The sequence below is a fragment of the Mycena indigotica genome (genome assembly GCF_014461135.1).
Source record: "Mycena indigotica strain 171206Taipei chromosome Unknown Mind.scaff0009, whole genome shotgun sequence".
NCBI classification, from domain to species: Eukaryota; Fungi; Basidiomycota; class Agaricomycetes; order Agaricales; family Mycenaceae; genus Mycena; species Mycena indigotica.
In genome coordinates, this window is record NW_023503008.1 from 3906621 (window position 1) to 3934229 (window position 27609).

Here is a 27609-nt window from a genome sequence, read left to right on the forward strand (position 1 = left end):
AATGTAAGACAAAATCCCACAAGATAGTGTACTGCAGCATTCTGTAGGGGTACAACACCCCAGCAGCCGTTATGCTGCATGCTGTACCTGCAACATGCAACACTGGGACCATTACCCGTTACTTTGATCAGGTGACTGCAACACCCTGGTATGGTCTTGCTGCCTGGGTGTGCTTGTTCATAGGTTTTAGTGGCAGATGTGGTGTATGCTGCACTAGAGGAGACAGATACAGATGGATTGGAGTCTGTAGCATAACTGGTTTACAATTTTTTGCGCTGCTTGCCTGTCAGTATATATATATGCATTTTTAATCAACATTTTTGACCTGCAACACAAGGCCCATTATGCATTACACGTTGCAAAAACCTGCAACACAACACAGGCACTGTTATGTGTTATGTTGTACCTATCCAGAATGCTGCAGTAACACATGAAAAGCATCATAGCTGACGTAAAGCACACCGTCCTAAGTATTCGCGTATTAATCATTATATACTCCGCTCTCTCGCAGTAAGGAACGAATAAAACCCATCCGACACCAGCTGTTATCGCCGACTAGACCTTCTTTGCCCTCTCTGACGCGACGACGACCCACCAGCCTCTTCAGTCGCTGACCGCTTTGAAGGGCCTGCTACAGTTGACGGCGGTGATGTTGATGAAGTTGTGGTTCTCGTGGACCTCCGGGTATTCGTTCTTGAAGGTAACGGAGGCGCCCATATTGAACTGCCGACCCCAATGTCGCCTTCACCAGGCTCATCGACCTCAATGAGACTCTCCGCCACACGTGATGCGCTCCGACTCCGCAGAATAATGTCCTGGTCGTCGTCCATGGCCATCGCGTCAACATCCTGCTCCGTGTCGTCATCTTCCTCCACCACCATATCCATCCCGCGTCTGAAAACCCCGCTGTCTTGGTCGTCTTCCTCGTCAGCATCGCTGTCGCTTCCCTCGTCATATACGCCACCAGGCGGCTCTCCCACCCAGTCTTCGCCTTCACCCGCAAAGTCCCACACGTCTAACACGGTCTGGACAGTCCCCCCTCTCGTCTGATTGCTCGCGGCAACACACCAGCGGCCTTCGAACACGACCTGCCAAACACCCGTAATCCCGGTGAGCAAGTCGCGCGTCACGCTTCCGTCGCGGATATTCCACATCTTCAGCGTGCCGTCACTACCGCTGAGCACCTTGAATTCGTCATGCTGGAAGCACGTGATCGCACCAGTATGGGCGGCAAGGGTATGGAGTAAGGCGCCGGTTGTGGGGTCCCAGACCCGGAGAGTCGAGTCGGCGGCCGCACTAACAAGTGTTCGAGGCGATAGCCCCAAAAGACCCACCAGCGATGTATGGCCAGTCAGAGTATGGGCACATCGACCTGTCTTCAAGTCCCAAATACGAACAGTCCCATCCATAGAGCCGGAGCAGGCTTGGTCTCGCATTGGGTCAAGAACGACACTGTAAACTAGAAGAAAAAAATGTTAGGGTGAGTTGGCATAAATAAAGGCAACAAACCTTTCTGAGTGTGACCAGCAAGCACCCAACGACAATCACCACTGACGAGGTCCCATACACGGACAGTTGAATCGTAGGAGCCGGAAACAAGCGTCCTTCCGCGGGCAGCAAGTGCACGAACCGCGTGGTCATGTCCTTGAAGATGATGGCGATGATATGGGTTATCCTCTGCATCCTGGAATACTAATTCAGTTCCGCTCTTTTCAACGAATCAAGTAGCAAACCTCTGGATCACCCTCGTCAAAACAAGAATACGGCGTGTCGTCCGGTCTAGGAAGCGTCCACACCCTTAACGTATGGTCCCTCGACCCCGTCACAATTAACGCCCTTTTCGGCCACTTCTCCCGTCTGCCATTGTCCATCTCGATCCATTCAGGGTGAACAATCGACAGACACCGCACTGTACTCGTGTGACCACCAAAAACATGGGTGCAGCGTCCAGAAACCAAGTCCCAAATTCTCACAGTGCGGTCGGTAGAGCCCGAAACAAGCATATCACCGGTTGCGGCAAGTGCCCATACGCCGCCTTCGTGGCCTTGCAACGCATGTTTTTGCTCTCCTGAAAGGGGATCGTAGACATGAATTGAGTGGTCGTCGGAGGCGGAAATGACGCGTCCTTTGGAGAGAATAAGGCAGGTGACAACACTGCTTCCGTGTGCGAGAAAGCTGCGGTGGACGGGAGCCGGCGCCGTGGCCCATCGAGCCTGTGTAAGATATCGCGACTGGAAGAGCGCACGATGTGGATATGGTAATCTGCGATGGGCACGCAAAAAGGCAGCTTCTGAGCCCCAGAACATACCATACGACTTGAGGAGTGATGTCCAGACAAGCGGATCAGCGTCGATGAGTGCCCGCCATGATTTCGAAACCCGGGCAGCACGAGCGAGAGTGGGAAAGGGCAAGAAAGACAGAATGTGGGAGCCCAATTCTGGCGGGAGGAGGGTAAGGAAGTCGCGGGCAAGCGTTGGTGTAAGCACCGAGTGGACATTTCTGAGAACGGGTAACGGTGAATGTCGCAAAAGGGTTAATAGGAAATGTGACTGCAATGCTGGCGGAAGAGCGGTGAAGTGCGAAACGAGGGAGGGGAGGGTAAGAAGTGTGGTCAGGGCCAAGTCAGGCTCAAATGGCGAGCCCTGGCGGGAGCCGGGTGGAGATGGTGGTGGCCGGGGTTTCTTTCTTGAGGGACTTTCTCCGCCTTCTCCCCAGGCCCTTTTCTTTCCATATCTCTCAACAGCCTCTACCAGACCAACGACAGGCTCTGGCGGGTCATCTCGGCGGAGCATTCTCCACCCCTCCCCGTGAGAATCCCGCTCGTCATCGTAGTCGGGTCGTCCCTCCCCATTGTCACTGTCGCCATCCGAATCTCTGAATGTTGCTCTCGTGCCACCAGGAAATACCAACGGAAACTTGCGTAGACTGCTGGGGAGAGAGGCGTGCAGCAATGGGTACTCTTTCGGGTCGGTGGGCTCAATGGGCGTGGGTAATGGGGGAAGTGGAATCGGCGCGTAAGTTGTCGTTGTCGTTGTCGTCGTAGTCACGCTGGTAGAGATTAGTTCGTGGAAAACAAGATAAACACAAAGCCTACGTGGTCGTGCTCACTGACGGCTGCAGAATTACACTCGGTCTCGAGCTCATCTTGCTCTCGGTTGTAGTCGTGGCAGCGAGTTGTCGCGTCAAGTACGTTTTAAAGAACCTAAAGACGTCAGACGAGCCAATCGTGCCAGCAAACAAGAACGGACCTGTTCGCGTTAGAGGCTTCCCTGAGAGTGTAAAATTAGTCAGAAGCGCGTAGAGCGTGTCGGCCCGCGCAAAAAGGGCGTACCTCGGTAAGAGAAGGGATTAGGTCGTTACAGTCGCGCGATGCTGCAGGGGAGATGGTGGTCGCCCTAAAGTGGGTTTATGGGGGTGGGTCACGCGTGACAAGTGGGAAATCACAATTCAACAACACAAGTTTGCATCCTCACACCCAGATCTGTTGACTACGACGATACGCTATACACACGTAGATGCAGAAACGTGGGCTATTATTACGCTCTAATGGTATCCCGAAGAAGCTGTCCTTGCTCTCGTCGTTCCTCCACCGACCATCGCAGACAGATTCTTGTAGGATGGATTCCTTGACCTCGACGATAACCCATTAGAAGGTGGATCCGCTTCGCCAACTTCAATGAAAGCCGGTCCAGGCGATGGAGACCTCGAAGTCGTCGAGGCAAAGCCATAAACAGGCGGTGGCAGTGTTTCGGGGCTCGCTCCGTTACCTGGCACATATATGCTTGTTGGTCGTTGAGAATTGGCAGTTGTCGCCCCAACAGAGATGGAGGTTAGTCGTCGTATCCACCGACTCCAGTTGCTCTGTGTTAAACCGCCCTTTCCCTCCTCCAGTAACACCCCTCTGCGTTCCCTTCCCGCTATTAAACGCAGGCCCAATGAACGCAACCGCCTCATCAACGGGTATGTGATAAGCACAAACGCGATCAGCATGAGGAGGTAGAGTAACACCATAACTGGCGAGAAGCCCAGCTCTTCTCTGGTAAGGGCTGCAGGAAGATGATCTTCTAGTGTGTCCTCTATCGTTTCCCTTATCCCCGGCAGCTGTATTGGCTTGATGGGCGAATTGGAATTTGCAGGCTCTTCCAAAGGGTCTGCGATAGGCGGCGTTGATTTAACCAGCGGAACCACCTCCTTGCTTGCCTCAAGCACCATCTTCCCCAATGTCCAACTGATCGCGATGTCGCCAACTGTGTCGACTGATTGAAAGGTTGGGCGCCCCAAGCCTTTCTTCTCCGCTTGTACAGCGACCTTTTCTCCATCTGTGGTGTTGTTTCCACCTTTGTCGATGATACGTGGCATGCCAATACCATCATGGAGAACGTTTGCGACCCAGGCAGCCTTGAAACATTGCATTTGAAGTCTGCTGACCTCGACCTTGTCACTCCAATTGCCAACTTCTACAATTTTCCCGTCCTTCTCAACCTCCCCATCTCCACTATGCCGATGCCCGCTTTTGTCGTGTTCTTTCAAGATATCAGCCCAGTTTCGTGAGCAAAACTTGGATGCGGCGCGTTCGTATTGAACAAAGTCGTATGGTCCTCCCAATCCAAAGACATGCTCAGAAGAGTACCAATATTCGGAGACGCCGATGAAATGAGAGACAGAAAAGTCGATGGTAGGAACATGGACACCGTTCATGAGACAAGGAGTATCAGGACACGGAGCGCTTTTGTTGAGTAAGGGAGCCGTCTTCCGCATGCATTGTTCGAATGAGCCTGTACCGAGTAATTTGTGTGTTTTCTTGGCGTGGTCGCTAGACGCTGCAGTATGAATGGGGTGTTCCGCGAGCTCCAAATTGAGTGGAAGACATGGGTCATGAACAACATCGTCTCCACCTTCGCCTCGGCTCTTCTCGTGGTCGGTTATTGCCTGGCCAACATACCGCTCCCTGGCTTGGTTTGTCCCGTATCCGAGCCATGTTGTTACGAAAACCTTGTGATGAATCTCCTCCCCACTGAGTCGTCGTAGACGAACTTCGATGAGAGTCATTTCATCGTCGACATGTGCGCTTTGGGGTTCAAATGCAATTTGTGTTGACGCGCCGCCCATATCCAGGAAGCCATATGTAGTCTGGCCAGCTTGAAACCCATCCATGAGATAGTTAACCGCAATCCAACCAAACAGCCCTTCTTCTTCTCCCGTTATGATGCGAACACTCGACCCACAAGGGCCTGTCTTAGAAGGACCGTCGATTTTGAACTCGGAGTGGTGAACCAGGAAAGTGCAGGCGTCTTGCAGCAAAGTAGCTTGTTTCTCTGGCGGAAGTAGCCGCATTCCCGCCGTCGCGAGAAGGAAAAGCGGGGTCTCGTGTTGGAGAGAGGGTGGTATGAGATTTCGAGCATGGGCTAAGAGGGGTCGAAGATGGTCTGCTATCTGCTGCGGTTTGTCTGCGAACGAAGATATGCCTAGACAAGTTTCTAGCAACCATTCTGTTAACTCAACGACGAGACAACACACCTGGCTCAACTTTGAACATCCAATTTTCCCCGTCGCGTGTACCCTTCTCCACCTTGGGCAGTGTTGAGGCCAACCGACTACCCTTGCTGACCTCCAGTGTTCGTGGGTCCCTCCAGCTGTAGATTTGAACGCGCGAGCCAGACGATCCGGCATCAACGACAATTCCAAACCGTCGGTCCTTGAGCCATGCGTCACCGACAGTTGGAGGGGGCATTAGCAGACGTGGCCCGGACTATTATCGCGAGACCGTAAGAAACTTTTAGATGTGGTCACACTACTGCTTCTTTCACTTTTCCACCATGATCTGGGACCTTTCTGGTCCTGGAGGTTACACCTCAGATATATGTCTCGCCATCGCTCGTTTTCCATACAGCGCTACCTATAGGCTTTACTGCCCCTTCTTCAAGGTGTCTTCGGCAAACTGCATCCTCTAGCACGACCATCTCAACAAACGAACAAGATGCTACAAATATCGTCCGTCCTGTTGGACATATGTACCAAGCATGACTTCAAGTTCGCCTGTCTTAACGCTATCCCGAGCCAACACGATTTCTCCAGTCATGACAATGGCATAGTCGATGGTGAGGTTCTAATGTATGCATCGGAACACTTCATCGAGGCGCATAGGGCGAAGGCCGCAGTCTCGTCAAATTTGTGTCCGGTGGTGACGAGACGAATCGGAGAGAGCTGGCTGGGAGAGGACATCTGAGGACATCGACTTTAAATTGAGCTACCAGTCGTTTTTTGAATGTAGTTTGATCGGTTCCGAGCTGCTCTCCATACTATTCTCTAGAAGCAATCCAGCGAGCAGGATGTTCTGAAAGATTATTCAAACGACGGTTGAACGCAAAACAAGTTGCCTTTTCTGAAGCCCCAGGCAAGTGTGACCAGCCTGCGGCAAACTAGTCGCTTTTGATCTGCTCAACCTTTCTCCAAACGATGGTTGAACCTTGAACTCGTTCTGTCTTGTTGATGGAAAGTCTTGCACTGGCACAGTCATCGTTATCATGGTATTACTGATACTACCGCGTGCGCAGCAGCTTCTCGGCAGTACTTCTTCAAGGCTTGCCAATTGTTTGTTCGAATCTCTTCAAATGACCGATGTCATGGCGCCCAGTACAAGGAAAAGCACCTTCTCATGGTATTATTGTCCTCTTTTTGTCAAGTATGCGCCAGTTGATACAAGCCTCTCACGGACCCACAGACCTCAAGCAATGTCCTTGTTCCCTATTGTTCTTTGCAGACCGCCTTAAATTCAAGCAAACATTGCAAGCTGTCAGTCGCCTATCATCCTTCCCTCGAAAACACTAGATACATCCTCAGTGAGCCAATCTCCGCTGCCAGTTTAGTTTGACCTCACTGTTAGTTTATTCCAAGCACATGCCGCCAAAATCGGAGAGGAGAGGTCGTACAAGTGCACACCCTGGTTCAATCCTTTCGCTTCCGGCCGAGCTCATCTCGGAAATATTCCTTCAATGTCTTCCGCCATACCCAGTCTGCCCGCCGCTTCTGGGTAATATAACCGCCACTTGCCCCACCATACTTGGTCATATCTGCGCGGAGTGGCGACATATCGCCCTGGGAACTCCGAGACTCTGGCGGGCGATTGAGCTTGAGGTGCTTCCCAATGATTACTGGGGTAATCGTGTCACCACACCAGTGCGTCGACTTGAAGTGACAGTGGCCATGGCGAAGTGCTGGCTGGAGCGATCCAAGGCTGTGCCGCTTTCTCTTATCTTGGGTATCTACTTGGACCACTGGAAAGATGATACCCTCGACATCTTCCTCCAACTTGAATGCGTATCACGCTGGGAATACGTGGTACTAACTCTTCCAACCCCACTCGACAGCATGCTAAACCAAGGGCGATATCGACATCACTTCGAACAGCAAATGCCGTCACTACGACAAATCCAGTTTCGACCGATACGTACGGTGCATCTGAATCAGAGCTTCGACGTTACCCAAGTCACTGGTCGTTTGGATGCCCCTAAACTACAAACCGCATTCTTCCACGCCTTCTCCCATTTTCCACCCGCCGACCTCACCGACTTTTTACCTTGGGCCAACCTGACAGTCTTGAATATCGTACATATCACTCCAATCCATGCACTTGCTCTGCTCCGGTTGACTACTGGCACGAGCATTGTGGCATGTCGATTCGAGTTTGACCATCGTAATGGCGCGCACTTGGATGGCTTCAACTTTGATTCCGCTGCCAACGCAATCGGTCACCCAAATCCAACTGATACCGACATTGCTTTTCTCGCGGTTTCGTTACCACGATTAACGACTCTTCAACTGGCTTGTACATTCGAACCGTCCGGAAATGCCCGGGTTGCACTTCAAAAGTGCATGGATGCGCTTCGTGCTCCAGCACTCAAGGACTTGTGGATCGAGGTCAACGTCTTCCAACGGCATAGCCCGAATTTGACTGAAATTCTGCGCACGTGGGGCTGCACGCTGGAACGTCTGCTGATCTTCCAAGATTCAAAGATGAAACGATATCAGCGCGACATATACACGGCTGACTTTGTTCATGTCCCCCGTCTGGAGCTTTTGACCGACTTGGATGACAACCCAGAGCCTATGGCGAAGTGGGACTTGCGTTCACGGTATGCTATGTCTACATCCATGTCTTCTGTGTCCACTTACTTATTTTTTGGATTAGATATAGTTCAGGCAGGATCTATCGAGACTATGACTGAGTAATGTTGCTGCCGTATCAGTATAACTGGCTATATCACTATGTTTCTGAATGTACAAGGGCGGCACATGGGTGCCTGAAATAAAAACGCGAGCTAGGGTTTGACAGCTTAGTCAGCTCCGACTCTCATCTGAATCGATCATGACCAGGATGTGGCCCAACTCATTCCACCTGGAGGATGGAAGCTTTTACGCGACATGTGGATAAGTGATAGTTTCTTCATCGTTGACTCGTGGACGCTTCAAATCTTGTCAAATTCAAAGTTTCAAGAAGCCACTGTCCAGGGACTACAGACTCCTCAAGTGACTTCGACCAATGGGCACGTTCGACGATACTGTATGGTTCGGAATGCAATGAGCAGCACATACTTCTTCTCTCATTGTATTCCTTTGTCCTCTTTTGTCAAGTATGCGCCAGATGCTGCAAATCTCACACGGACACACAAACCTCAATCATTGACAAGCAATGTCCTTGTTCGCTATTGTTTCTTGCGGAGTGGTTACGGCTATAAATGTGCAACCTACCTTTACTCACAAACAAGTTGCCTCTCTCCTTCACTTTTCCCTGGCAGATCCGGAATCCGCCAGCTTGTATCATCTATTCAGACTCGAAGCTTCTACTCACGACTTCGCTAATGAGCTTCGAGTCAACGCCAGCAAATCGTGCAATGGACCGCGCACTCCTTGCCCAACTTGACTTGGAAATGGAGCAACTGGAAAGTAGACGTCAACTGATTTTACATCGACTCGACTGCTTTTCCTATCCGGTTCTGTCGCTTCCGAACGAAATTATCACAGAAATTTTCACCCGATACCTTCCGCCTTATCCCATGTGCCCGCCCCTCCTCGGTGACGCTTCTCCCACGAAACTCACCCAAGTTTGTCAACTTTGGCGACGAATTGCGCATGCGACTCCTAGATTATGGCGGGCAATCGGGTTGTTTGCAGATATTTCCCGCGGCCGCACCCCGTCGCGCCAGCTCGAAATGGCGCAGGTCTGGCTGGAGAGGTCAAAACACATCCCGCTCTCTATTATTCTGCACAATGTGAATATCAAGACCAGCGACATCCGTTCTCCTTACACCACCGCTGCACTTGACATATTCCTTGGACATGTTCAGCGTTGGGAGTATGCTGTGGTCACGCTTCCATACCTCAGGTCCGACGACGAGGGTCGATATGTCAGTCGGTTCAAAGTCGCAATGCCGCTGCTACGAGAAGTAGAGTTCCGGTTCGAACAATGGCATCCCGACTCGTGGGATTTGAACGATCTACCCGAGACCATTGGTTGCTTGACCGCACCAAAACTGCGCACAGTTGAATTTCCCGTCATCTTCACCACCTTTGATAGCCTCGCCCTCTGTCTTCCTTGGCAGAATTTAACACGTCTGACTTTGGACGCGGTCACTCCCATTACAGCGATCGCGCTGCTGCGACTGACCCACAACTTGTCCACATGTCGGCTGAGCTTGCTCTGTGTTCTGGAGGATCAGGATAGTTTCGACGGCATTGAGAATGAGGACCATTTCTCTATGGTTTCTCTGCCTCAACTAACATTTCTCGATCTTGACATTGGAGAGGGCAATCTCAGGCCATTCTATCTCATCAAGTGCTTGCTTGCCCTGCGTGCACCAATGCTCATGAAACTGACACTTCGCGCTGGGACGATATTACGATGGGAGGCGAAGGAAGTGTCAAAATTGCTTAAAGCGTGGGGCTGCACGATTCAACACCTATTCGTCTTTCACGACATTCAGCTACCCCTGCAATCCAAAGCATTATATGGCCACTACTTCGCCGATGTTCCCAATCTGGTCGTCGGCGCTGCTTGGACAGAAGAAATTACAGAAGATGACTCCACCGTGTTCGAACGGTATGTGAATTCACAAAGTCAAGCCTTCTCGGGTATTGAACTAGAGCTTGAATAGATTTGCTTCCAGATACTTGGCGAATTGAAGTTTCATTTTTTTTTTGCCTTCTCTTGCGTGGCTTAATATGCTCTCTATCCGATATCTCTGCATAAGCACTTCCGCTCATAAACTACCAACAAGTGTACCATTGTTTCAACATGTTTCATCCTTGGAGAAGGACAATCATTGTTGACAATATCAGCATTGCGACAGCTGCGACCATCGAAGGCGCATGCGCTGTGCCGGAGTTGATATGGAGGGTGATTTTTCTGAGCGCTGCAGTTGACTTGGGTGTTGAAGCTGGGTTGCCGCTACATTGGACGTCGGATCCGCTGTAGGTGCAGGCATAACCGATTGTTTGGGTGGCCCCGGGAAATTCGACGTAGTCCATCGTCTGAGACAAGTAGTCTGTCCCTGCGACCACCGTGGCTATTGAGTGATATTTAGTTTGCACCTGTTATTCCAGGTCAAAGACGAACCCGTTTCAGTGAATGTCACGTCTTCGATGACGAACGTAGGGTTATTTGCCCCGGGGAGCGTTGTCTGGTAGGCGAGCTTGTCCTTGGTGACCTTGTAATCCAAGACATAGGTAGTGTGCCCTGCCGCGTCGGTTCCAACAGCGGTTCCTGGAATGTTTGCAGCCGAACCCAACCGGTCACCTGGAGGTGCTTCAATGTCGACTTTCATCGGTGTCCCCGCTACGCCTGAAATGGAATTCGATCAATGCACTCGCCCACAAGAAAAAAAGATTCAAGTAAGTACGAGCAAGAGAGAATCCGAGGGAGAAGAAAAGGTAATAGTGCATCTTGTTCACAGAACGAAAGATGAAGAAAAAAGAAAAAGAAGCGGAGAATAACGAACTTGGAAATAGACGGGCGGAGAGACTGGGGCATTTATGCTCGCTCTTGCCTTGACAACATGAGAGACGAGCAACTTCCTTTGGACAAGATCGGCTCGGTAAAAGCTCGAGTTCGTACCAGAGTTGACTCACTGCCGCGGGTAATGTGCTGTCTCTCGGTCTTCTGTATTCGAAGCTTTCACAAGGTCGGATAGTAAGTGGATAAACCACATTCGAATTCTAGGTAGAGCCAGCGCTTAGCAAACGAAGCAGATTCTTTGAGCAGGAGTCTGGCCATAGGTATGGCAATGCTATGAGTAAGAGCCAGTGTGGATTCTAAAGTCAGAAGGGATTTTGGCCATGCTCGTTTTCCATGAACGCGTTGCTTCACGTGACCACTTATGTCTCTTTCATCTTTCTTCCCGACCAAATTCCTCTCTCGACCTCCAGAACCACCCGCCCTCGCTCAACTTCGGGAGCTACTTGAAACTTTACCAGTTGGACGCCAATACAACTTTACGGCGGATGTGCGAGCAGAAATTCTTGTTGCTTTGTACGACGCGTTCTGGGGTGGACACGCGGAGCTTTTTCTTCCTCCAGGCAACACAGTAGTTCCTATCCATCGACTTCTCAGCGAATGCCAGACGGAAACCGGGATGGTTCGGGAGGACGTGGTCGTACCAGGGCGACCTTGTACCCATGTGTTCAAGAAGGGTGAAAGTTGCTATCGATGCAAGTGCGTTTCTCCTTCATTACAATATGATCTCAGTGGTTTACGCTTACATAGGGACTGCACACTCGACGATAGCTGTGTTCTCTGCTCGCGATGCTTCCATGCGACACAACATGAGGGCCATAATGTTTCATTCTTTATCGCTCAACAGCCTGGCGGTTGCTGCGACTGTGGCGACGATGAAGCTTGGCGCAGCGTTATAAACTGCCCTTTCCACCCCATTTTACCCACCTCGCCACCACCTCGCACCTACAACCGGCCAATTCCAGATGATGTGCCTGTTGTGCCCAATTACCCATTACGAGTAACGGTTCCGACTGACCTCCGGGACTCGATGACTCGGACCGTCGCCCTGGCGCTTGACTTCATATTGGAAACACTTGATTATTCGCCTGATGAACCAACCATTCCTGCTGACGAAGGCAGTCTGCGGCTACAACCCAGTGCTGATCCAGCATTGCGAGAACATTACTGCGTGGTGTTATGGAATGATGACAAGCATTCTTACGAGGAAGTCACCAAGCTCCTTACGGATTTGACGGGCGTTTCGAAGGAAGATGCGGGCGAGATTACCAGGCGGATCGATGAAGAGGGTCGTGGCGTTGTCGCATCATCAGCGGACGCCGCTCGACTACTCACAATTGCCCATAGACTCGCCCAAATCGACCTTGGAGTCACTATTCGTCGCGGGCACGACACATTTCGTGAATGTATCCTCGCCGTTCTGATTGAGTGGCTTCTCGATCTCACTCGGGCTCAGCTTGGTAGCGATGCTCTCATTCTGAAGGAAATCGTCGGAAAAGAGCTCCTTACCCCTCCTCGAGCGAAACTTACGAGTCATTCGGAGGTGCCGAACAGAACAAGGATCGATTGTCTGTTCTTGGACCACACCAAGCTATGGAAGAGTCCGCGACTTATGATCAAGGAAATATACGCAGGCATTCTGGGCCTGAGCCGCGACTGGAAATTGGCTATAGGTGTGTTTCAAGGTGCAATCTATATGTCTAGATGTGAGACTGATATGCCTATAGCTGGTCATTTTGCGTCTGTCTACCCTCTGTTGGTTTCGTCATACCTACTTGTCGACCGTGAAGCAGAAACTTCAATCAAGTATTTCGCGCTTCAGTTGTTCACTGTTCCCTCTGCCTCATATCATGTTGTCCGAAATCACCGACTCGTCAGCAGGATTCTTGGGCTTATCCAGGGTTTCTTCTTGAATCGTATCGAAGGCAAAAGAGTTGTGTGTATCGGTATGGGTGGTGCGTTCGTAAGCTTTCCGTTTTCATTGATTCAACCCGCCACAGATTCTGGGTCCTCTCTGACATTGACGTATCCCCCTGTTGACCCGGATTCGCCACCATTCAAGTCCAAACGCTTTATGCCCGTTTTCTCAGACTTGCGGTACCTTTCTCACTGATTGACGAGGCTAGCACTGATTGAGGCCAATAGATACCTCTGTCATACTCTACCTGTTCAGCGTCTAATTGCTGCGGACCCGCGTGGGTATGTTGGAATGTTTGCACGCACATGTGCAATCTTTGTTGGTGTTGGACCGAATCGGTGCGCGTTCATTTCACTCACGTATCTGCTTTTCTAATGACAAGTCATCCAGACGCGCTGTAACGAGTCATGTCGAATATGAGAACGATGCTTGGATTAGCGTGTTCAATGTCACCCTTAGTCTGGGACGTGTTGTGAAGGTATTTGGAGAAGCATTTGGGGGCGGGCGGTTGGCGCATTTCTCTGTCCCAGTCACCAAGCCATTGAACCAAAGCCCATAGCTCAACCACTACAAATCTCATCACTGCCATCGGCATTGTCCTTCACCATATACTTGTCGTCTGCGCTGGCGCTGGTACCGGCTCCCCGGAAGACACCGAGCCTGATGGTGGACGATTAATCGAATTTCATGAAGCCGCGTTTGGATGCGCATCGACGACTCTACCCACGGAAGCTATCTCTGAACAAAGTTCAAGACGCCAATACACCCTCGTCAAATTTGATGTCTCTTCTGGCCCAGTGTCGTTCCACCATTCACTTCATTGGCTGTTGGCCGAGCTGCTGAAGCACGTGGATGTCCTGGATCCTTTGTATGCTGGACCTGCTAGTGGATTGGGAGGGAGTATCAACGCTGGTTCGAGCTTGGGATCTCCGAACGCCACCCACGAGATGGCTGGTGGATTGGGAGAAGTATTTGGGCGGCTCTTGGTCAAGAGTGGCTCGGTTGGGAGCTCATGGAGCAGCACAGCTTCCACCACCAGCTGGAAGACCGATTCAGTCAAGCCCGCTATAACCGGCGACAGTGTAATGACAGATGAGAGTCGGAGGAAGATGCTAGCTGTTGTGGACTTTCCCTTGCGAGTCTTGGCGATGATCGCACAAATCAGAACGGGCCTCTGGGTCCGCAACGGCTTTGTTATACGTGGCCAACTCCTGCACTATCGTGATTTTATGTTGCGAGAACTTTGCTATGACCAGGATCTATTCATTCTGCAGGTTAGCCTTTTCGTTTGACTCAAATCACATACAGCTGAGTTGCTTTACAGTCCGCTCTGGTCATTCTTGACTGTGATACGGTGTTTGTTTCGATACTCGACCGTTTCGGTGTCAGGGAGTTTTTTGATCCCGAGACCACTCGAGAAGAAATCCCTCCGTCCTCAAGCTCAAGCACGTCTTCTTCTTCGAGTTCATTTGCAAGTACAACATCATCTGTTGGCTCTACGACCCCGGGGACCTCCACGCCTTCCGCTTTCCTTCTTCATTCAACCTACGAGCCTGCTCAGCTTGCAAATATGGTCGAAGAGCTGCTTTATGTCATCATCACTATCCTAAGTGAAAATGCATCGGCTTCGGGAATGTCCATAGAGCAAGCCGTTCGTCGAGAAATCGTCCATGCTCTTGCTATCGGCCCTTGCGTATTCACCGACCTCGTAAAACGGGTGGCAGAGCGTCTTGTCGAAGACGTCTGCTTTGAGCGCGTATTAGGCGAAGTGGCCAAGTTCCGCGCTCCTGAAGGTTCAGGCAATGGTGGCGGTGGCGGTGCTGACGTTGGCACCTACGAATTGAGGGACGAGGTTTACGACGAGGTCAACCCCTTCTTCTTCCATTACACCCGGAATCGTCGGGAAGAGGTCGAAGGCGTGTTGCTGGCTCGATTAAGGAAGACAATGGGTGTCCAGGATCCTGTGATCGTGCCAAAACCCATGGGAATCGAACGCGGACCGTTTGTCAACTTGGCAGCATGCTTTGAGTCCGAAGTACTGCTTCAAATCATGTTCTATGCTCTGCACAATATTCTTGTCCTTACGGATGCGGAAGGTTCTAGTGGGGCGGTTCCGTCGTCAGCCGAGGCGATTTTGGACATGACGCTTCACTTGATAATGTTGGGAGTGGTTGAGCGGAAGGAGGGTTTCGCCAAACTGTTGGTGGGTCGGTGGTTCCCTACTGGAGAGCTTCAGCCACTGCGACTGCTGGACGTAATTTGGCGGGTTGGTGAGCACGAAAAGTATCGCAAGATTTACGGGGCAAGAGTTGACTGGATATTGGGGCAGATGGAGGCTGTTCCTGGTGTTCGAGAAGAAGTTCTCAGTCGAAAGGGGATCGTTCAAGACTCTGCTGATGCCGCTTCTGGTGGGAAAAAGGCTGATGCTGAGGATGCAAGGAAGCGGGCGATGGCTAAAGCGAGACAAGAGGCGCTAATGCGGCAAATGAAGGCCCAGCAAGCAAGTTTTGCATTCAATCTCGAGGAAGAGGGTATGGACGAAGACGGTGATGGCGACGAGCCGATGGAAGATGCAGCCGATGAAGATCGCGTTTCATTTGGCACTTGCATTGTCTGCCAAGAAGACCTCAATGCTCTACGACCTTTTGGCATGCTCGGGCTGATCCAACCGAGTCGATTCATACGGAGACATCCAGACAGTCATAACGCCTATCTCAACGAGGTACTACAGACACCGGCATCAATGGATCGTATACCGCAAAGCACTGCGGCAATGAACAAATTCCCTCCTCCCCAAGCTGAAGCACTCGATGCCAAAGCCAGCTCTTCCAGCCACTTTGACGGCTTCCCGACCCAATTTACGCGTTTTGGACTCCATTCTTCTGTTTGCACCCATATGATGCATCTAGACTGCTTCCAAGTCTACAGTGTCTCCATCCGGCAGCGACATCGCACTCAGTCAACTCGAAACCATCCAGAGAGCATTCCAAGAAAGGAATACATTTGTCCATTGTGTAAAAGCCTCGGCAATGTCATTTTGCCTGTTACCAATCCACCGAAGACAGCCCTGATCCATACGCCGTTTCCTGACTGGATTCGCTCTGCGGGAATTGGTATCCTCAAGTCAAAACCCGACCCTTTGCTTGACTCTCTACAGTTCCGGAATGGGACTGGTGAGTTTGTCTTCTGGAGCGCCCAAGATCCAGGCTACAATACCACGATGAGAAGTACAGACAGATGGGAAGGAACTGAGGCTGCAAAGATGATTGATACTGTCATGGTCGTTGCCAAGTCAGTTTCTCAGCAAACCAGACACTTGAGGGACAGACCTGAGCCCGAGGTTGGTGAGCGAGGAGCAGGCATCTATCTTCCTGAAGAAGTGATTGGGTACACGATATGCGCGATCGAGATCGCCCAAAGGAGCGTGGAGGCCGCGAACAGTGGGATGGTGGTTGACAACCTTTCGGACGCGCAAATGGGTATGATTCGCGGGCTGTTGACTTGTCTAGCCAAACTTGCTGCCTTGCATTTCAAGGACCGGGCCGACGAAGGCCGTGATGCCGTCAAACAAGCCATCATCAAGCGACTACTTCCCGAATGGAGTCGGACATCCCTCACCTCGTTTTCGTACCCGCTTCTTCTGCGAGACCCGTTTACAGTGCTAGTCGAGACCGCTGCTGTTGCTCCGGAGATGCTGCGTCACGTGCTCATTTTGGCATACTATGCGTGTCTTGCGCGGACGGTGATTGGGCTTGTCTATGTTTTAAACAAGACGCGAAGCCATAGCACCACTCAAGTACCTCGACGGGCGCATGAAGACATCTTTGGTGATGTCAGGATGTTTTTCATGAGTGTCGTGAGGCATTCTCCCGTTTTCGAACATACGGCGACCCTTGTGTTTGAGACATTTGGTGAAGCAAGGATCGAAAAGCTGCTGTACACTTTCACGCTGCCATTCCTTCGGCGAGCAGCCATTCTCTGCCGCTCAGTACTTCCTGCGTCATTCCCCACCCCGTCTGCATCCAGCGATGTTTGCGAGTACAATCGACTCCTCACATTGCTCAATATTCCCGCTCTTTCTGATCTCCCCAATCAGGATACGCTGCAAAACGCGTTGTCGGGTTGGTGTGCTCACTATGGTCATTCGCATGCCGCGTCACAACTCAATTGTGGCGTCGTTCTGGATTATCCAGCGACTTATAAACTAGCGCGGCTTCCGCTGGTTCTCGACAACCTGTTTGGGGTGGGACAGCAGGAGCGTGCTTTGACATGTAGTCGTTGCCTGACAATGCCTGTTGATGCGGCAATCTGTCTGTTGTGTGGGACGACTGTTTGCATGCAGAGCGACTGTTGCCGAGACGAAGATGGGGAGCGGGAGCGCGGGGAGTGCAATATGCATCTTCGCGAGTGAGTTTCTTGTTTCCTTCAGCCATTCAGTTGTTAATCTTCTTGTCAGCTGTGGGGGTGCTATTGGCGTCTACTTCCTCGTGAAGCGGTGCATGCTGCTCTACATATACGCCAACAACGGAACATTTGCTCCCCCGCCATATCTTGACGCCCATGGCGAGGTCGACATTTCCATGCGGCGCGGTCGGCGACAATACTTGCACTATGCCCGCTGGGAGGAGGTGCGCAAGACCTGGCTGTCGCACGGAATTCCAACGGTGATTGCGAGGAGGCTTGAGGCGTCATTGGACTCGGGTGGTTGGGAGACTTTGTGATTCAGAGTCGAAGGAATTGTACATTAGCCCATTTTTTTCGCATAGAGAGCTAGATTGTCATTTGCACATTGCTATGTAGTTTTACAAGAAAGACACTACCTTTGACTTGACCTGAGCTCGAAGTGGTATGGGATTGATCTTCTTGGCCTCTGACGACGATGAGTCTCCGTCAATCAACAGCGTGAGTTATAACTTATTGGCTGAAAATATCAGTTTCAAGTCTTCCAGTCAAGGCCAACGAAAGAGAGCTTATGGGCCTTATGGATCGGCTTAGCTTCGGAAGTTCGGGCTTGCAGTCCAGCCGTCAGCGTTGATGTGACAAAGCTGCCGACGCCAAGGCGGCTGCAGTAGGGTCCATCGTTTCACAAGTACTCTAGGGGAAACAGATAAGAAGGCTCGCTCTACTATTACTAGCGCCCCGAGACGAGCATGATTTACCTATTATTTCTGGTCGGAAGCAGAGGAAAGCATGCTTCGCGGTGCCTGATTGTGATTTTTTTCGGAAAGGCTGTGCTGATCTGTCAAAGACACTTCTCTCCGACTTCCGTCCTTCGTTCATTGCTACGACCATAGACAACGACTTACTCCTACTGCCTACGCCTACCCTCACGCCCACGCACTCTAAAAGACGATGGCCCCGTCTGTGGAAGCGAAATCCAAGTCGGCTCATCCTCCTCAAATCCAAGAAATCCACCTCATCAAGAGCGCCCCGCCAGCCTCATTGACTGGGATAATCATCCTGCCGCCTTCTTATCGAAGAAGACAAGGAGGAGACGAATCATCGTCGTCCAACTCGGACGAGACAATGCTGGCGCATAGCTCATCAGTGCCAGATTTGCGAGGGGAAGACAAGGGGTTGGACTTTGACGAGTCTGAGAACACCGCTCACCTTTCCCGTCGTCTGAGCACTAGTACCAGCTCACTAAACGTCAAATTCGCCCCACTCCCCCAACTGGCGCCGCGAAAGCGCAAATCGAATGCCCCCCTTGGAAGTGAGTTAATCCATTCTGGTACCTGGCACGTAATAATCTCTTTCACTAGTTGCCTCTCGAGCGACAATGATGCGGCGACGGAGAGCTGGAACCCCTGGCTACGATATGAATGGCGACCCGCTACCACCGACACCACCAATGTGGACTGACGAAGAAATGCAACGTCACGCCGAGCGGGTCATGGCCGAACGCAATGGCCAGCCTATCCCGCGCGACTATGCAGACGACCCGCTGCTCCAATTGGGGCGCAAAATGAAGAGTGCGTGGCGGAAGATGAATAACAAAAAGTCTCCGTCCAGTGACACCGAAAAGGGTGGCGATGTACCAACTGTTGTCGCCGAGCGAGTCGTTCTGGCGCCATTGCGGGCTGACAACACTAACAACACCGCGGCCACTGAAGAGGAGGGAGGGGTTTGGGAGGAAGAAGTCAGCAATCAGTTCCCGCTCAATGTTGGCCAAACAGACACTGTCGCTGAGGGCCAATACCCGTGGTTAGCGCAATTGGCTGGACTGTCAAACTCTCCAGTCGACGAGAAATCCGATCCATCCCAACGACCCGGAACCCTCTACATGACCATGCCCGACGAAGATGAGGAAGAAAACGAATCCACCGTTCCTTCACAAGAAACCTCGACGACATCGTCATCTCGAACTTCATCCATATCTGATTCCCCCCCTCCTACTGCAGTACCACGATCATCATAACACATCTAGTTCTCGCAATCTCTACTCTATTCCCAGGGCTAGCTAGCCTACTTGGTCTCTCCTTTACACCGACTCGTTCTTATCCTTATTGGTTTTCTCTCAGCTATTAGTCGGGTCTGCATGTAATTCATCGCGGTGGGACAATGACAAGTCTCTCCATTTGTCGCTCGGACCTTGGAAACAATTAAGGTTTTCGGCGCCGTAACTTTTGATCCAAGACTTTTGTTATGAACGCTCATGTCGTTGAAGCCTTCAAGACAGAAGACCTCGTTGAAGCCATTGTCTAACATGCATTTGCGGACGTGGAAGCTCCAATACTACTGGGGAAACATCACGTTCAATTTCTACCACAGGTACTACCACATATTAACCTCTGTCCTGACTAGCAATTATCAAAACAGCACCTTTTGGCAACTGTCTCGTCCCTCTTTACCAACCCCGTCCGCCGCTGCATCTACAACAACCTGCTCGTAATCGGCCCAGTCCGTCTCCGCTGACTTTTAAGTGTCCTACGGAACGCGCCAACTCTCGCGGCGCTCGTCAGAAACGCAACCGTTGCCGAAGAGTGTCGAGCCAGGAGCTTCGCTGTAAAGCGTGATGTGCAAACCGCGACATTACTTGCGATTTGCCCCCAACTTATAGGACTCACGGTCCAGGCCGGCCATACTCAAATTTTCTTGGCGCTGGCGGATCGAGGTATGAAGCTGACACACCTCCGCGTATTTGGGTGTCTCAAATGCAACGCTGACTCTACCTTGGCGGCGAGTGTCGGGTGGCGCTGGCTGGAGGACATGCTCGCTTTGCCTCGTTTGCGCCGCCTTTCACTTCTGAGCCTCGATCTATTCCGCAATTTCGAGGGCCCAGAGATCGACGAACGAATTGATTCCAATATAACTGAGCTGGTGGTCGGCGACCTGACGGGGGTGTTTTCTCTGGAGAGGATGAACTCATAAGGTGTGAACTGACCTTGCCTGGAAGTCAAATGGGGTTTTTGCGACATATTTAGATTATATTGTGATCAGTATAACATAACTTATCATTTTCGAATTGCAATTGACAACTCTGGGATAAATATAGCAGTGTTAAATCTATTTGATTTGGTCTAACTTGAATATGGTTTGTTCTATATGCAGGAACTTGTACACTGATTAATTAGTCTAATTCATAAGAAATCAACAGCTTTTTAGGAAAAACATTTATGTAAGACTTTCATAAAGGAAGAAACCTCAGAGTTAGATAATGACAAGAAGAGGATGAAGAGAAGGAAATGTGTAGCTCTATAAAAATTACCAATGACTTGCTTAACACAAAAATGGTCAGGAGACAGATAACTGTCTTGGTATTTTGCCATAAGCCCTATCATTATTGCATTGAAAAGTCATACAAAGAAAGACATAAGAAGAGAAAGACATAAGACATAAGAAGAAAAACAATTGCTAATCCAAAAGTCTGCCAGTAAGTATATTACTGCCTTTTGGAAAATGAAACCCCCTTTGGCAGCTTGGACCGGCCAGTAATCTCTCTTCTTCTTTCTTTCAGATTAGTAGCTATCCTAGACCGTTTAATCTCTGGAACAGCATTTTCATCTGATAGGCTTCGCTGTCGTTTTGGAGCCTGTCGAACAAAATAGCCTGCTGTTGGATTACGAGTAAAACCAATTGGATCTAGGCTTTGAGGAGGAGTATCAGCTTGGGACATCTCTATTATCTCAATAGATGAGGATTGAGACAATGGCTGAGTTGAAGGACCAGCAATTGGCTCCAAAGTAGGAGCCCGTCGACGAGGAGAACTGGTTATAATGTTGGGAGGAAGTCGTCGATGAGAACGGTCATCCACCCTATAAGAGAGTTGAACCATGCTTCTGCTTCTTGACCTGCTCCGAGCAGGGCTGCCAACAGATACAAATGAGGCAGCTGCAGGTTCAGGTCCTCCTGGAAGAGGAGGCTGGTTGGGAAGTCGCTACAAGAGATCAAAAAGGATTCAAAAGGAGAGAACAATAATACCACAAGGTCAAACAAACAAACTTTATGTCCTTCCTTGCCACGTGCACGCCGTGGTCGGTTAACACTATATAATCCGTCGTAGCGAAATCTTGCTTTAATCAGATTACCTTGCTTTTGTTAAAACCATCTCATACTTACCCTGATTTAGGAGCATATCTGGACTTGCATTTCTCCCCACGGATCACACGGACTGACCGGGCGGGTCTCAGAGCTCCTCTGCCAAGAATTGAGCCATGTGAACATCAAGATAGCACGCCGTTGTGTCACCTTAAGGGCAAGATTACCCAGAGTCTTCCAGTCTTGATCGCCCTCCTGGGGAGCATTGTCTTGTGGAGACTATTTCCCTCCTCAGTCCAAGTTGCTGACTTTGAACCATGCTCCCACCTTTGCTGACTTGCTGCCTTTGCCTGCATAAATGAATGAGTCTGCGCCGCACCTCTCCGGAGGCGCTTCAATTGGTACCTTGTCCCGTATAAAGACTATTACGACTTATGTGAGCGCTTTTCATAAGAAAGAGTAGTGCCAGACATTAAATCCCCGCTGTCCTCGTCATCCTCGTACCCGCCATTGACTACGACGGAGTACGCGCCAGTTGTGGTATTGGCCCAGATGCCCGCACGCGGAGGAGCATGCACCCCTGCTTGGGAAAGGGCTGCGCGATTGGGAAATGTTGAGCCGATGGGGAAGCCTCGGACGTTGCCGTATGTGCTGAAGAGAGTTATACTACTAGTATACATTGAAGTAGGGAAGAAGGGCACGGCATAGCGAATTGAACGTTGAAGAGAGAAAGAAGGGATAGGGCTTATGTGATCGACGCGCTGGGTCACGATGGCAATTTATACGAGTCACAGACAATGACACCGTCGATAAGATCGTAATCTTGGACAAAGTGTTTCTTGTTCTTTGAACAGTGCTTCTTGTTCCTTGTGCAGTGCTTTTTGTTTTTTGTACAAGGTCTTTTGTTCTTTTGTACAATTACAACTAGATGTACATTTGTTCGTCGTCAAGCCAAATAATGCCTCTTCCCAGGTCACAACCCCTTCAGGAATGCGCTCACGACTTCCCAGTATTTCTCTGTTTCGTCGATCATCGGAAGATGACCCGCGCCCGGCAATCTCGGCCAGTCGACCTTGGCAGCTGGCGTAGCTTCAAGCCATTTTTCGCGCAATCCTTTCATTCCAGCTGCAACTTTACCCCCGCCATCGAGCTCGCCGGCAACAAGCAGCACTTTGGTTTTGACATCGCTGTGCAGCAAATCGACGCCGTCTTCTGAAAGCGGTTTGAGTAGGTCGTACGACATGAGAGCGCCTGCTCCGAGCTCGAAAGCGGGGATGCTGGTGGTCGCAATCATTTTCTTGATTGTTTCTGTCCTTCCGTATCTCGAACCTCCTTGTCCACATTTGGACGGAGAAGGGAACCAGCGGTCAACAGTCACACTAGCTAGCTCCTCGATGCCTTTTGTTTTTGCAAGGGCAATACGTTCTTGCCATGCTTCCGCATTCCCTGGAGCAGTTTTGGGCCCCGTATCACATGAAATAACGCCTTCTGTGAGCGTGGGATAGAGTGCACCAAAGGCTAGAGCGGCAGCACCCCCTTGCGAGACACCGATGACGCATTTGACCTTTCCTGACGGAATAAGAATGGAAATGAGATGAGCCAGATCATGTGCGAGGAGAGGGATAGTGCACGGCGCTGCCGAAACAGACGACTGGCCATGACCGCGTTGAGAATGGAGGAGGATGTTGTAGGTGCCTTTGAACGGCCAATTCGGGGCTGACGGCCGGTGCAATTATGTGTGGGACAATCCATTCCCACATCCCCTCGTCCGTGAGCAATGAATTTGAGAAGGCAATCCAAGGAGCATTGGGGTGGGTGACGAGTGTTATGGCATGAATGTTGACGTTGGGCGCCAGCTCGATTGTGTGTTCAGTGCTGTCGACTGGCCATGGAACGACATCGTCAGAAGATCCGGCTATGTCCAAAGAGACCAAGAAGCGCGAGACCATGTTGTAGGTTGCGACCACTGCGGCAGCTTCAACCAGCAAATCTGCGACATCGAGATTAACACTCGATGCAAGTGGTTGGAGGTGCTGTTGTAAATCGGACATGACATCCTGCGGAACCTTCACGTGTACAGTGCTGTGGTCGGCAAAGGCCAGGGCAGCGGAATAGAGAGGGGAGAGGACATTCAGTTGAGGGGGGTGGATAGTATCGCGAATGGCCCAAAGTTGAGAAGTCGTGAGGCCATGGGAACGGCCAACATGCTCATGGTGAATCCATTCGTAAGCTGCATGATTTCTTGCGGCGACTTGGATCTCGGACGTCGCCTGGACCAACTGCACATTGGCCCTCCGACTTGCGTATCACGCTGACGACTTCGCCGCTCATAACGACGACGAGGGGCAGCGCGCGGCGTCGCAACGACGAGCTCATTGCGCAGACCACAAATGGATCAGCCCCAAACTCACGCGCCAGTCAAGTCTCAGCAAAAGTCAATATTCATCAACTAGAGAACAACAAAAAAAACAGTAACAACTCTGCAGTAACATGAGTCTCAGAGGACAACGGACAAGAAAAGCTTACCTTGCTCCCAAAGCAAGTCCACCATTACTTCTCGCCACCCTCGAGCAAATAAATGCTCGCGCACAATCTGCAGCGACGACATCAGCTTAATCATAAAATGAGCGTCCAAACTCACGCGTCGCACAGTCAATCGGCCTTGTCGTCATCAGCCCCAATTTTTCCAACGGCTATCGGGGACAACGGGAAACGCGTCGTTGTCTGGGAAGCAGAAAGAGTATGTCAGCGCCGCCAAATCGAGTCAAAGTACTCACATAGATTCATTGCACTCCCGCACGTTCAAAGCAACAAGAACTCTGGAAATATCAGTGTTGCCGACTGGTACCGCGCTCGCGAGTGACTACTATCCCGCATCCATCTTGAATAACGGTGCTTGTCAACGCGTTGTTATCCAGACTGTCCAGGCGTGTCAGCGGAAATAAAGGGAGTCGAAGAAAAGTACTAACCGCGCAAGTACAAAGCTGCCCTCTACTAAACACGAATAGACGCAAGCTGTTCCGCGGGTGACGCAGCCAAACTCTCGTTTGAGACGAGTAGTACCCGCCGATAAAGGATACAAACCGTAGCAGACTCCCATTTAAACATGTCAGCGAGAACGGAGTCAACGACAAAGTACTTACCACGCAACTGGGCCCGGTCAGATTACCGGGTCGAAGCGCCGAGACTGACATCACAGTTCGATGCAGGCGCAGAGGAATGGGTTGAAGGACGGCAGTAGAGCTGGTAGAAGAGTCAGAGTTGAAGCAAATGAAGTCTAAATAGTAGATGCTTACTTGGGCCGTGGCAGCGTTGAAGTTGCCGACGCAAGCGCTGGACGAGGCAGCAGCCTCAATGGCCCGCAAACATATGGAGCCGCCAGAAAGCAAGCCGCGGTGGTCAGCCAAGACGGCGAGTTCGGCCCGGGTTAGCTTGTTCCTTCGGGCTCGCAACAAGCCAGCGTTCGCGACCAGCTCGGGAAAACGCGTCAAGGCGGGCGCGTGTTGGTGGTTAGAAGAAGGTACAGCCTCAAGCAGGCACGTGCTCGTTGACAGCGGCCTTTTGCCGTCATCTTCCACCCGCCCGGGCTCGAAACGGCCCTCTGTCGTGCTCTCAAACTCACAACGGACTCTTTCGCTGCCGCGAACGGCGAGCACACTCAGCATCTATCTACGTCGGCACTATCTCAGGCTAACTCGCCACTCTTGGGCATATCTCGCAAGTCCGACGCCAACTCCCAAGTCACCACTGCCCACCAAACAAGCCGCATTGCCGCCAGCTATGACCCAAGTCACCAAATCGCCGGCTTCGTCTCCCGCGTTCAATGCCGCTCTTCCACGCCAAGGTCTATCTTGCCCTGAATATCACAGTAAGTCTTTGCAAATAGTCTCCAGCTGCGAGCGAAAATGCTTACGCTGACGACTATACTCCAAACCCGCCGTACCGACGTATCTCACCAAAGCCCCAAGCTGCTTCATCGCCGGCAATTAGCAGAGCCAGCCCGACTGCGCCAATTCTGGCCGAAGAGACCTATAACGAGTTAATGGTCCAAGACACAAGCCTAAATCGCCATAACACGTACTTGGGCAGTCAAAAATGGCCTCTTTGAACCCCGCAACGACTCCAAAGCAACCGTAAATCGCGCCAAAACTGCAGTCAGGTCAGTACAAGCAGAACGGCAGGAATTGAACGCGCGATAACGGCCCCTTCTCTCAGCGCGTTCAAGTTGGCGGGTAGCTCTGGCGAAAACTAACGTGTGCTGCGAACACTACAACAAGGTCAGCAAAACTCGTGAGTGAGCGAGATGAAGCGAACGAGCTGGATAAATGGGATGGGAGAGTCGGCGGGAATGCGGTCTGGGGAACGGTAAGCATGCTCAGCTACTTGAACGAGAGAAAAAGCGCGCTCACCTATTGTCAGTGCACAGTTTCGCCTCCAACGCGCAAGGCCATGCGCTAACACCCGTCGTCGACGATGCCCAAACAAACTACAAGATTGTCAGCAGGACGGTGGGAAATGAGTGAAGGGAATCAAACAAGGGTGGTCGGCGGGATATGGGAGTCGACCACAACTAGAGAACGGTAAGCAGGATACACAACGATGGGGGGAAACTGTACTTGCAAAACCAACGACACGCGCCACCGTCTGCAAACTCTAAGAGCGTCAGCACAACGTTGCGGGACGCGAGCAAGTGAGGCGAATTAGGATAATCTGGGGAACGGTAAGCGTGCTCAATGACGACGAGAGGATGATTTACTGACTGTTCAGAAGAGAACAGCGATGAATCGAAGGCTGAGTGGAACATGTGAGGAATGGGGTTGGGATTGGAAAGGGACGAGCAATGACACGTGAGGTTGACAATCGAAGATGGTGGGAGGAAAGAAAAGAGGGGTTGCGCAACAGTTGAAGGCCACGGCCTTATATACTCTTAGCGAGTGGGGCTTCCATAACGCACACCGCCCGGGCTGGACAGTGTCGTTATCGTTGCAATGATCATTTCTGGAATGGATGAAATGTCAGTCTAGAATGCGTAAGCGAGCTATTTTGAAACGTGGGCTAGCTAGGGAAAGTACTTGCGAGTATCTCTGAGGCAGAATGTGAATAGATTAAGCACAGAATGGGTGCTCAACTCATGAAATAACAAACCAGGGATCGAGTCGAAACTGGGTTGGGAGAGAGGCTTGCGAGACCCCAATAGACGCGGCACAACCTACAACACGGCTATACCTGTCAAATGGAGTCGTTGCAGTGCTTCGATCGCCCGCCCGTGCTTGGTAACACGGGAATCAGCATGCGCGGCGGCAATATTTGGCCAAGATCGTACGTTGACGACGACTAGTGAACAATCAGGCAACTGTTTAGGGAAATGAAACTTCATTCCCACCTTCCGGCACATTTAATCGGGCAATATGGGCCACACTTGCTGCAGCGATGCAAAATCTGGATATTGCAGTTGCGACGCAAACAGTTGTGCATCGCAAGGGCTGATAAGGCTCGGATATAGGTGGTAGACCAGGACTTCATAATCTCTTAAAATTGTCTGATTTGACCCCAGTCAAAATGTGTGAGGCTCGATGATTCCGAGGTGTACCGGGGGGGATTACCTGATTTGGATTCAGGTGTGAGTGGTGATGGCGATAGAAAGTTGAGCGGCGAGAGGTAACGCGTCCCAGAGAAAATCTGGCATGCGGCGCGTCGAAAAGCGTTGTTTTCGCCAGATTATTGGTGTCAAACTTGTTCAAAAAGGAAAATAAAGGCTGCTATGCAAAAGCAAAAGCGTTGAAGCGTCAGCAACAAGGGTGAAAGGCCAGCAGCCACCTGAGCAAGGAGACCATACTTTCTGACTGAGTCGGGTAAAGATCGCGTGCACCCCCCGCCTGTCACCTGTTGCCATTCATATCTGCCGCTTCCTTTCTGTGGTATGGTAACCGAGACCCTGAGTGCTCCCTGAAACGCCGCCCGAGCTCCATTGGCGGTGCTCGCTTCAGCTCGCTTCCCTGACCCTGGCCGCGACCACCGGACGATGCCGGAAAGGCCAAAATAACTCCGCGGTAACTTGGGCGCGCCACCATGGGCTCTACTACTCCCACCAACTTTGGAGTGGACTTGCGATGGAAATGCGTACCCTCTCACGACTGGCCCGTATCTACTCACGGTCATGGTGATGCTCGCCACTTCACGGGCAAGCCGCCCGACGGCTCACAAC

General features: G+C 51.1%; 6 protein-coding genes across 6 annotated transcripts; 3 read left to right on the forward strand and 3 right to left on the reverse strand.

Moving 5' to 3' along the window:
* Positions 1-545: 545 nt before the first annotated feature.
* MIND_01100100 (F-box domain-containing protein) lies at positions 546-5731 on the reverse strand (the record flags this gene model as incomplete). Its single annotated transcript, XM_037367569.1, has 7 exons — positions 546-1459; positions 1510-1684; positions 1734-3048; positions 3095-3202; positions 3249-3269; positions 3605-5465; positions 5518-5731. The coding sequence occupies 7 exons, from the start codon at positions 5729-5731 to the stop codon at positions 546-548; spliced, it is 4608 nt and encodes a 1535-aa protein (XP_037216963.1).
* A 924-nt stretch (positions 5732-6655) lies between these two features.
* MIND_01100200 (F-box domain-containing protein) lies at positions 6656-8225 on the forward strand (the record flags this gene model as incomplete). The annotated part of the gene is made up of 4 exons (XM_037367570.1): positions 6656-6658; positions 6722-6839; positions 6884-8132; positions 8189-8225. 4 exons carry the CDS (start codon positions 6656-6658, stop codon positions 8223-8225), a joined length of 1407 nt encoding a protein of 468 aa, XP_037216964.1.
* Positions 8226-10296: 2071 nt separating this feature from the next.
* On the reverse strand, positions 10297-10820 carry MIND_01100300 (uncharacterized protein; the record flags this gene model as incomplete). Its single annotated transcript, XM_037367571.1, has 2 exons — positions 10297-10562; positions 10613-10820. The coding sequence occupies 2 exons, from the start codon at positions 10818-10820 to the stop codon at positions 10297-10299; spliced, it is 474 nt and encodes a 157-aa protein (XP_037216965.1).
* Positions 10821-11372: 552 nt separating this feature from the next.
* MIND_01100400 (E3 ubiquitin-protein ligase) lies at positions 11373-17647 on the forward strand (the record flags this gene model as incomplete). The annotated part of the gene is made up of 9 exons (XM_037367572.1): positions 11373-11707; positions 11759-12681; positions 12736-12963; positions 13009-13105; positions 13154-13264; positions 13317-13433; positions 13486-14200; positions 14251-17333; positions 17383-17647. The coding sequence occupies 9 exons, from the start codon at positions 11373-11375 to the stop codon at positions 17645-17647; spliced, it is 5874 nt and encodes a 1957-aa protein (XP_037216966.1).
* Positions 17648-18278: 631 nt separating this feature from the next.
* MIND_01100500 (uncharacterized protein) lies at positions 18279-19344 on the forward strand (the record flags this gene model as incomplete). The annotated part of the gene is made up of 2 exons (XM_037367573.1): positions 18279-18639; positions 18689-19344. The coding sequence occupies 2 exons, from the start codon at positions 18279-18281 to the stop codon at positions 19342-19344; spliced, it is 1017 nt and encodes a 338-aa protein (XP_037216967.1).
* A 3033-nt stretch (positions 19345-22377) lies between these two features.
* Positions 22378-23780, reverse strand: MIND_01100600 (AB hydrolase-1 domain-containing protein; the record flags this gene model as incomplete). Its single annotated transcript, XM_037367574.1, has 3 exons — positions 22378-23055; positions 23108-23674; positions 23721-23780. The coding sequence occupies 3 exons, from the start codon at positions 23778-23780 to the stop codon at positions 22378-22380; spliced, it is 1305 nt and encodes a 434-aa protein (XP_037216968.1).
* Positions 23781-27609: the final 3829 nt, after the last annotated feature.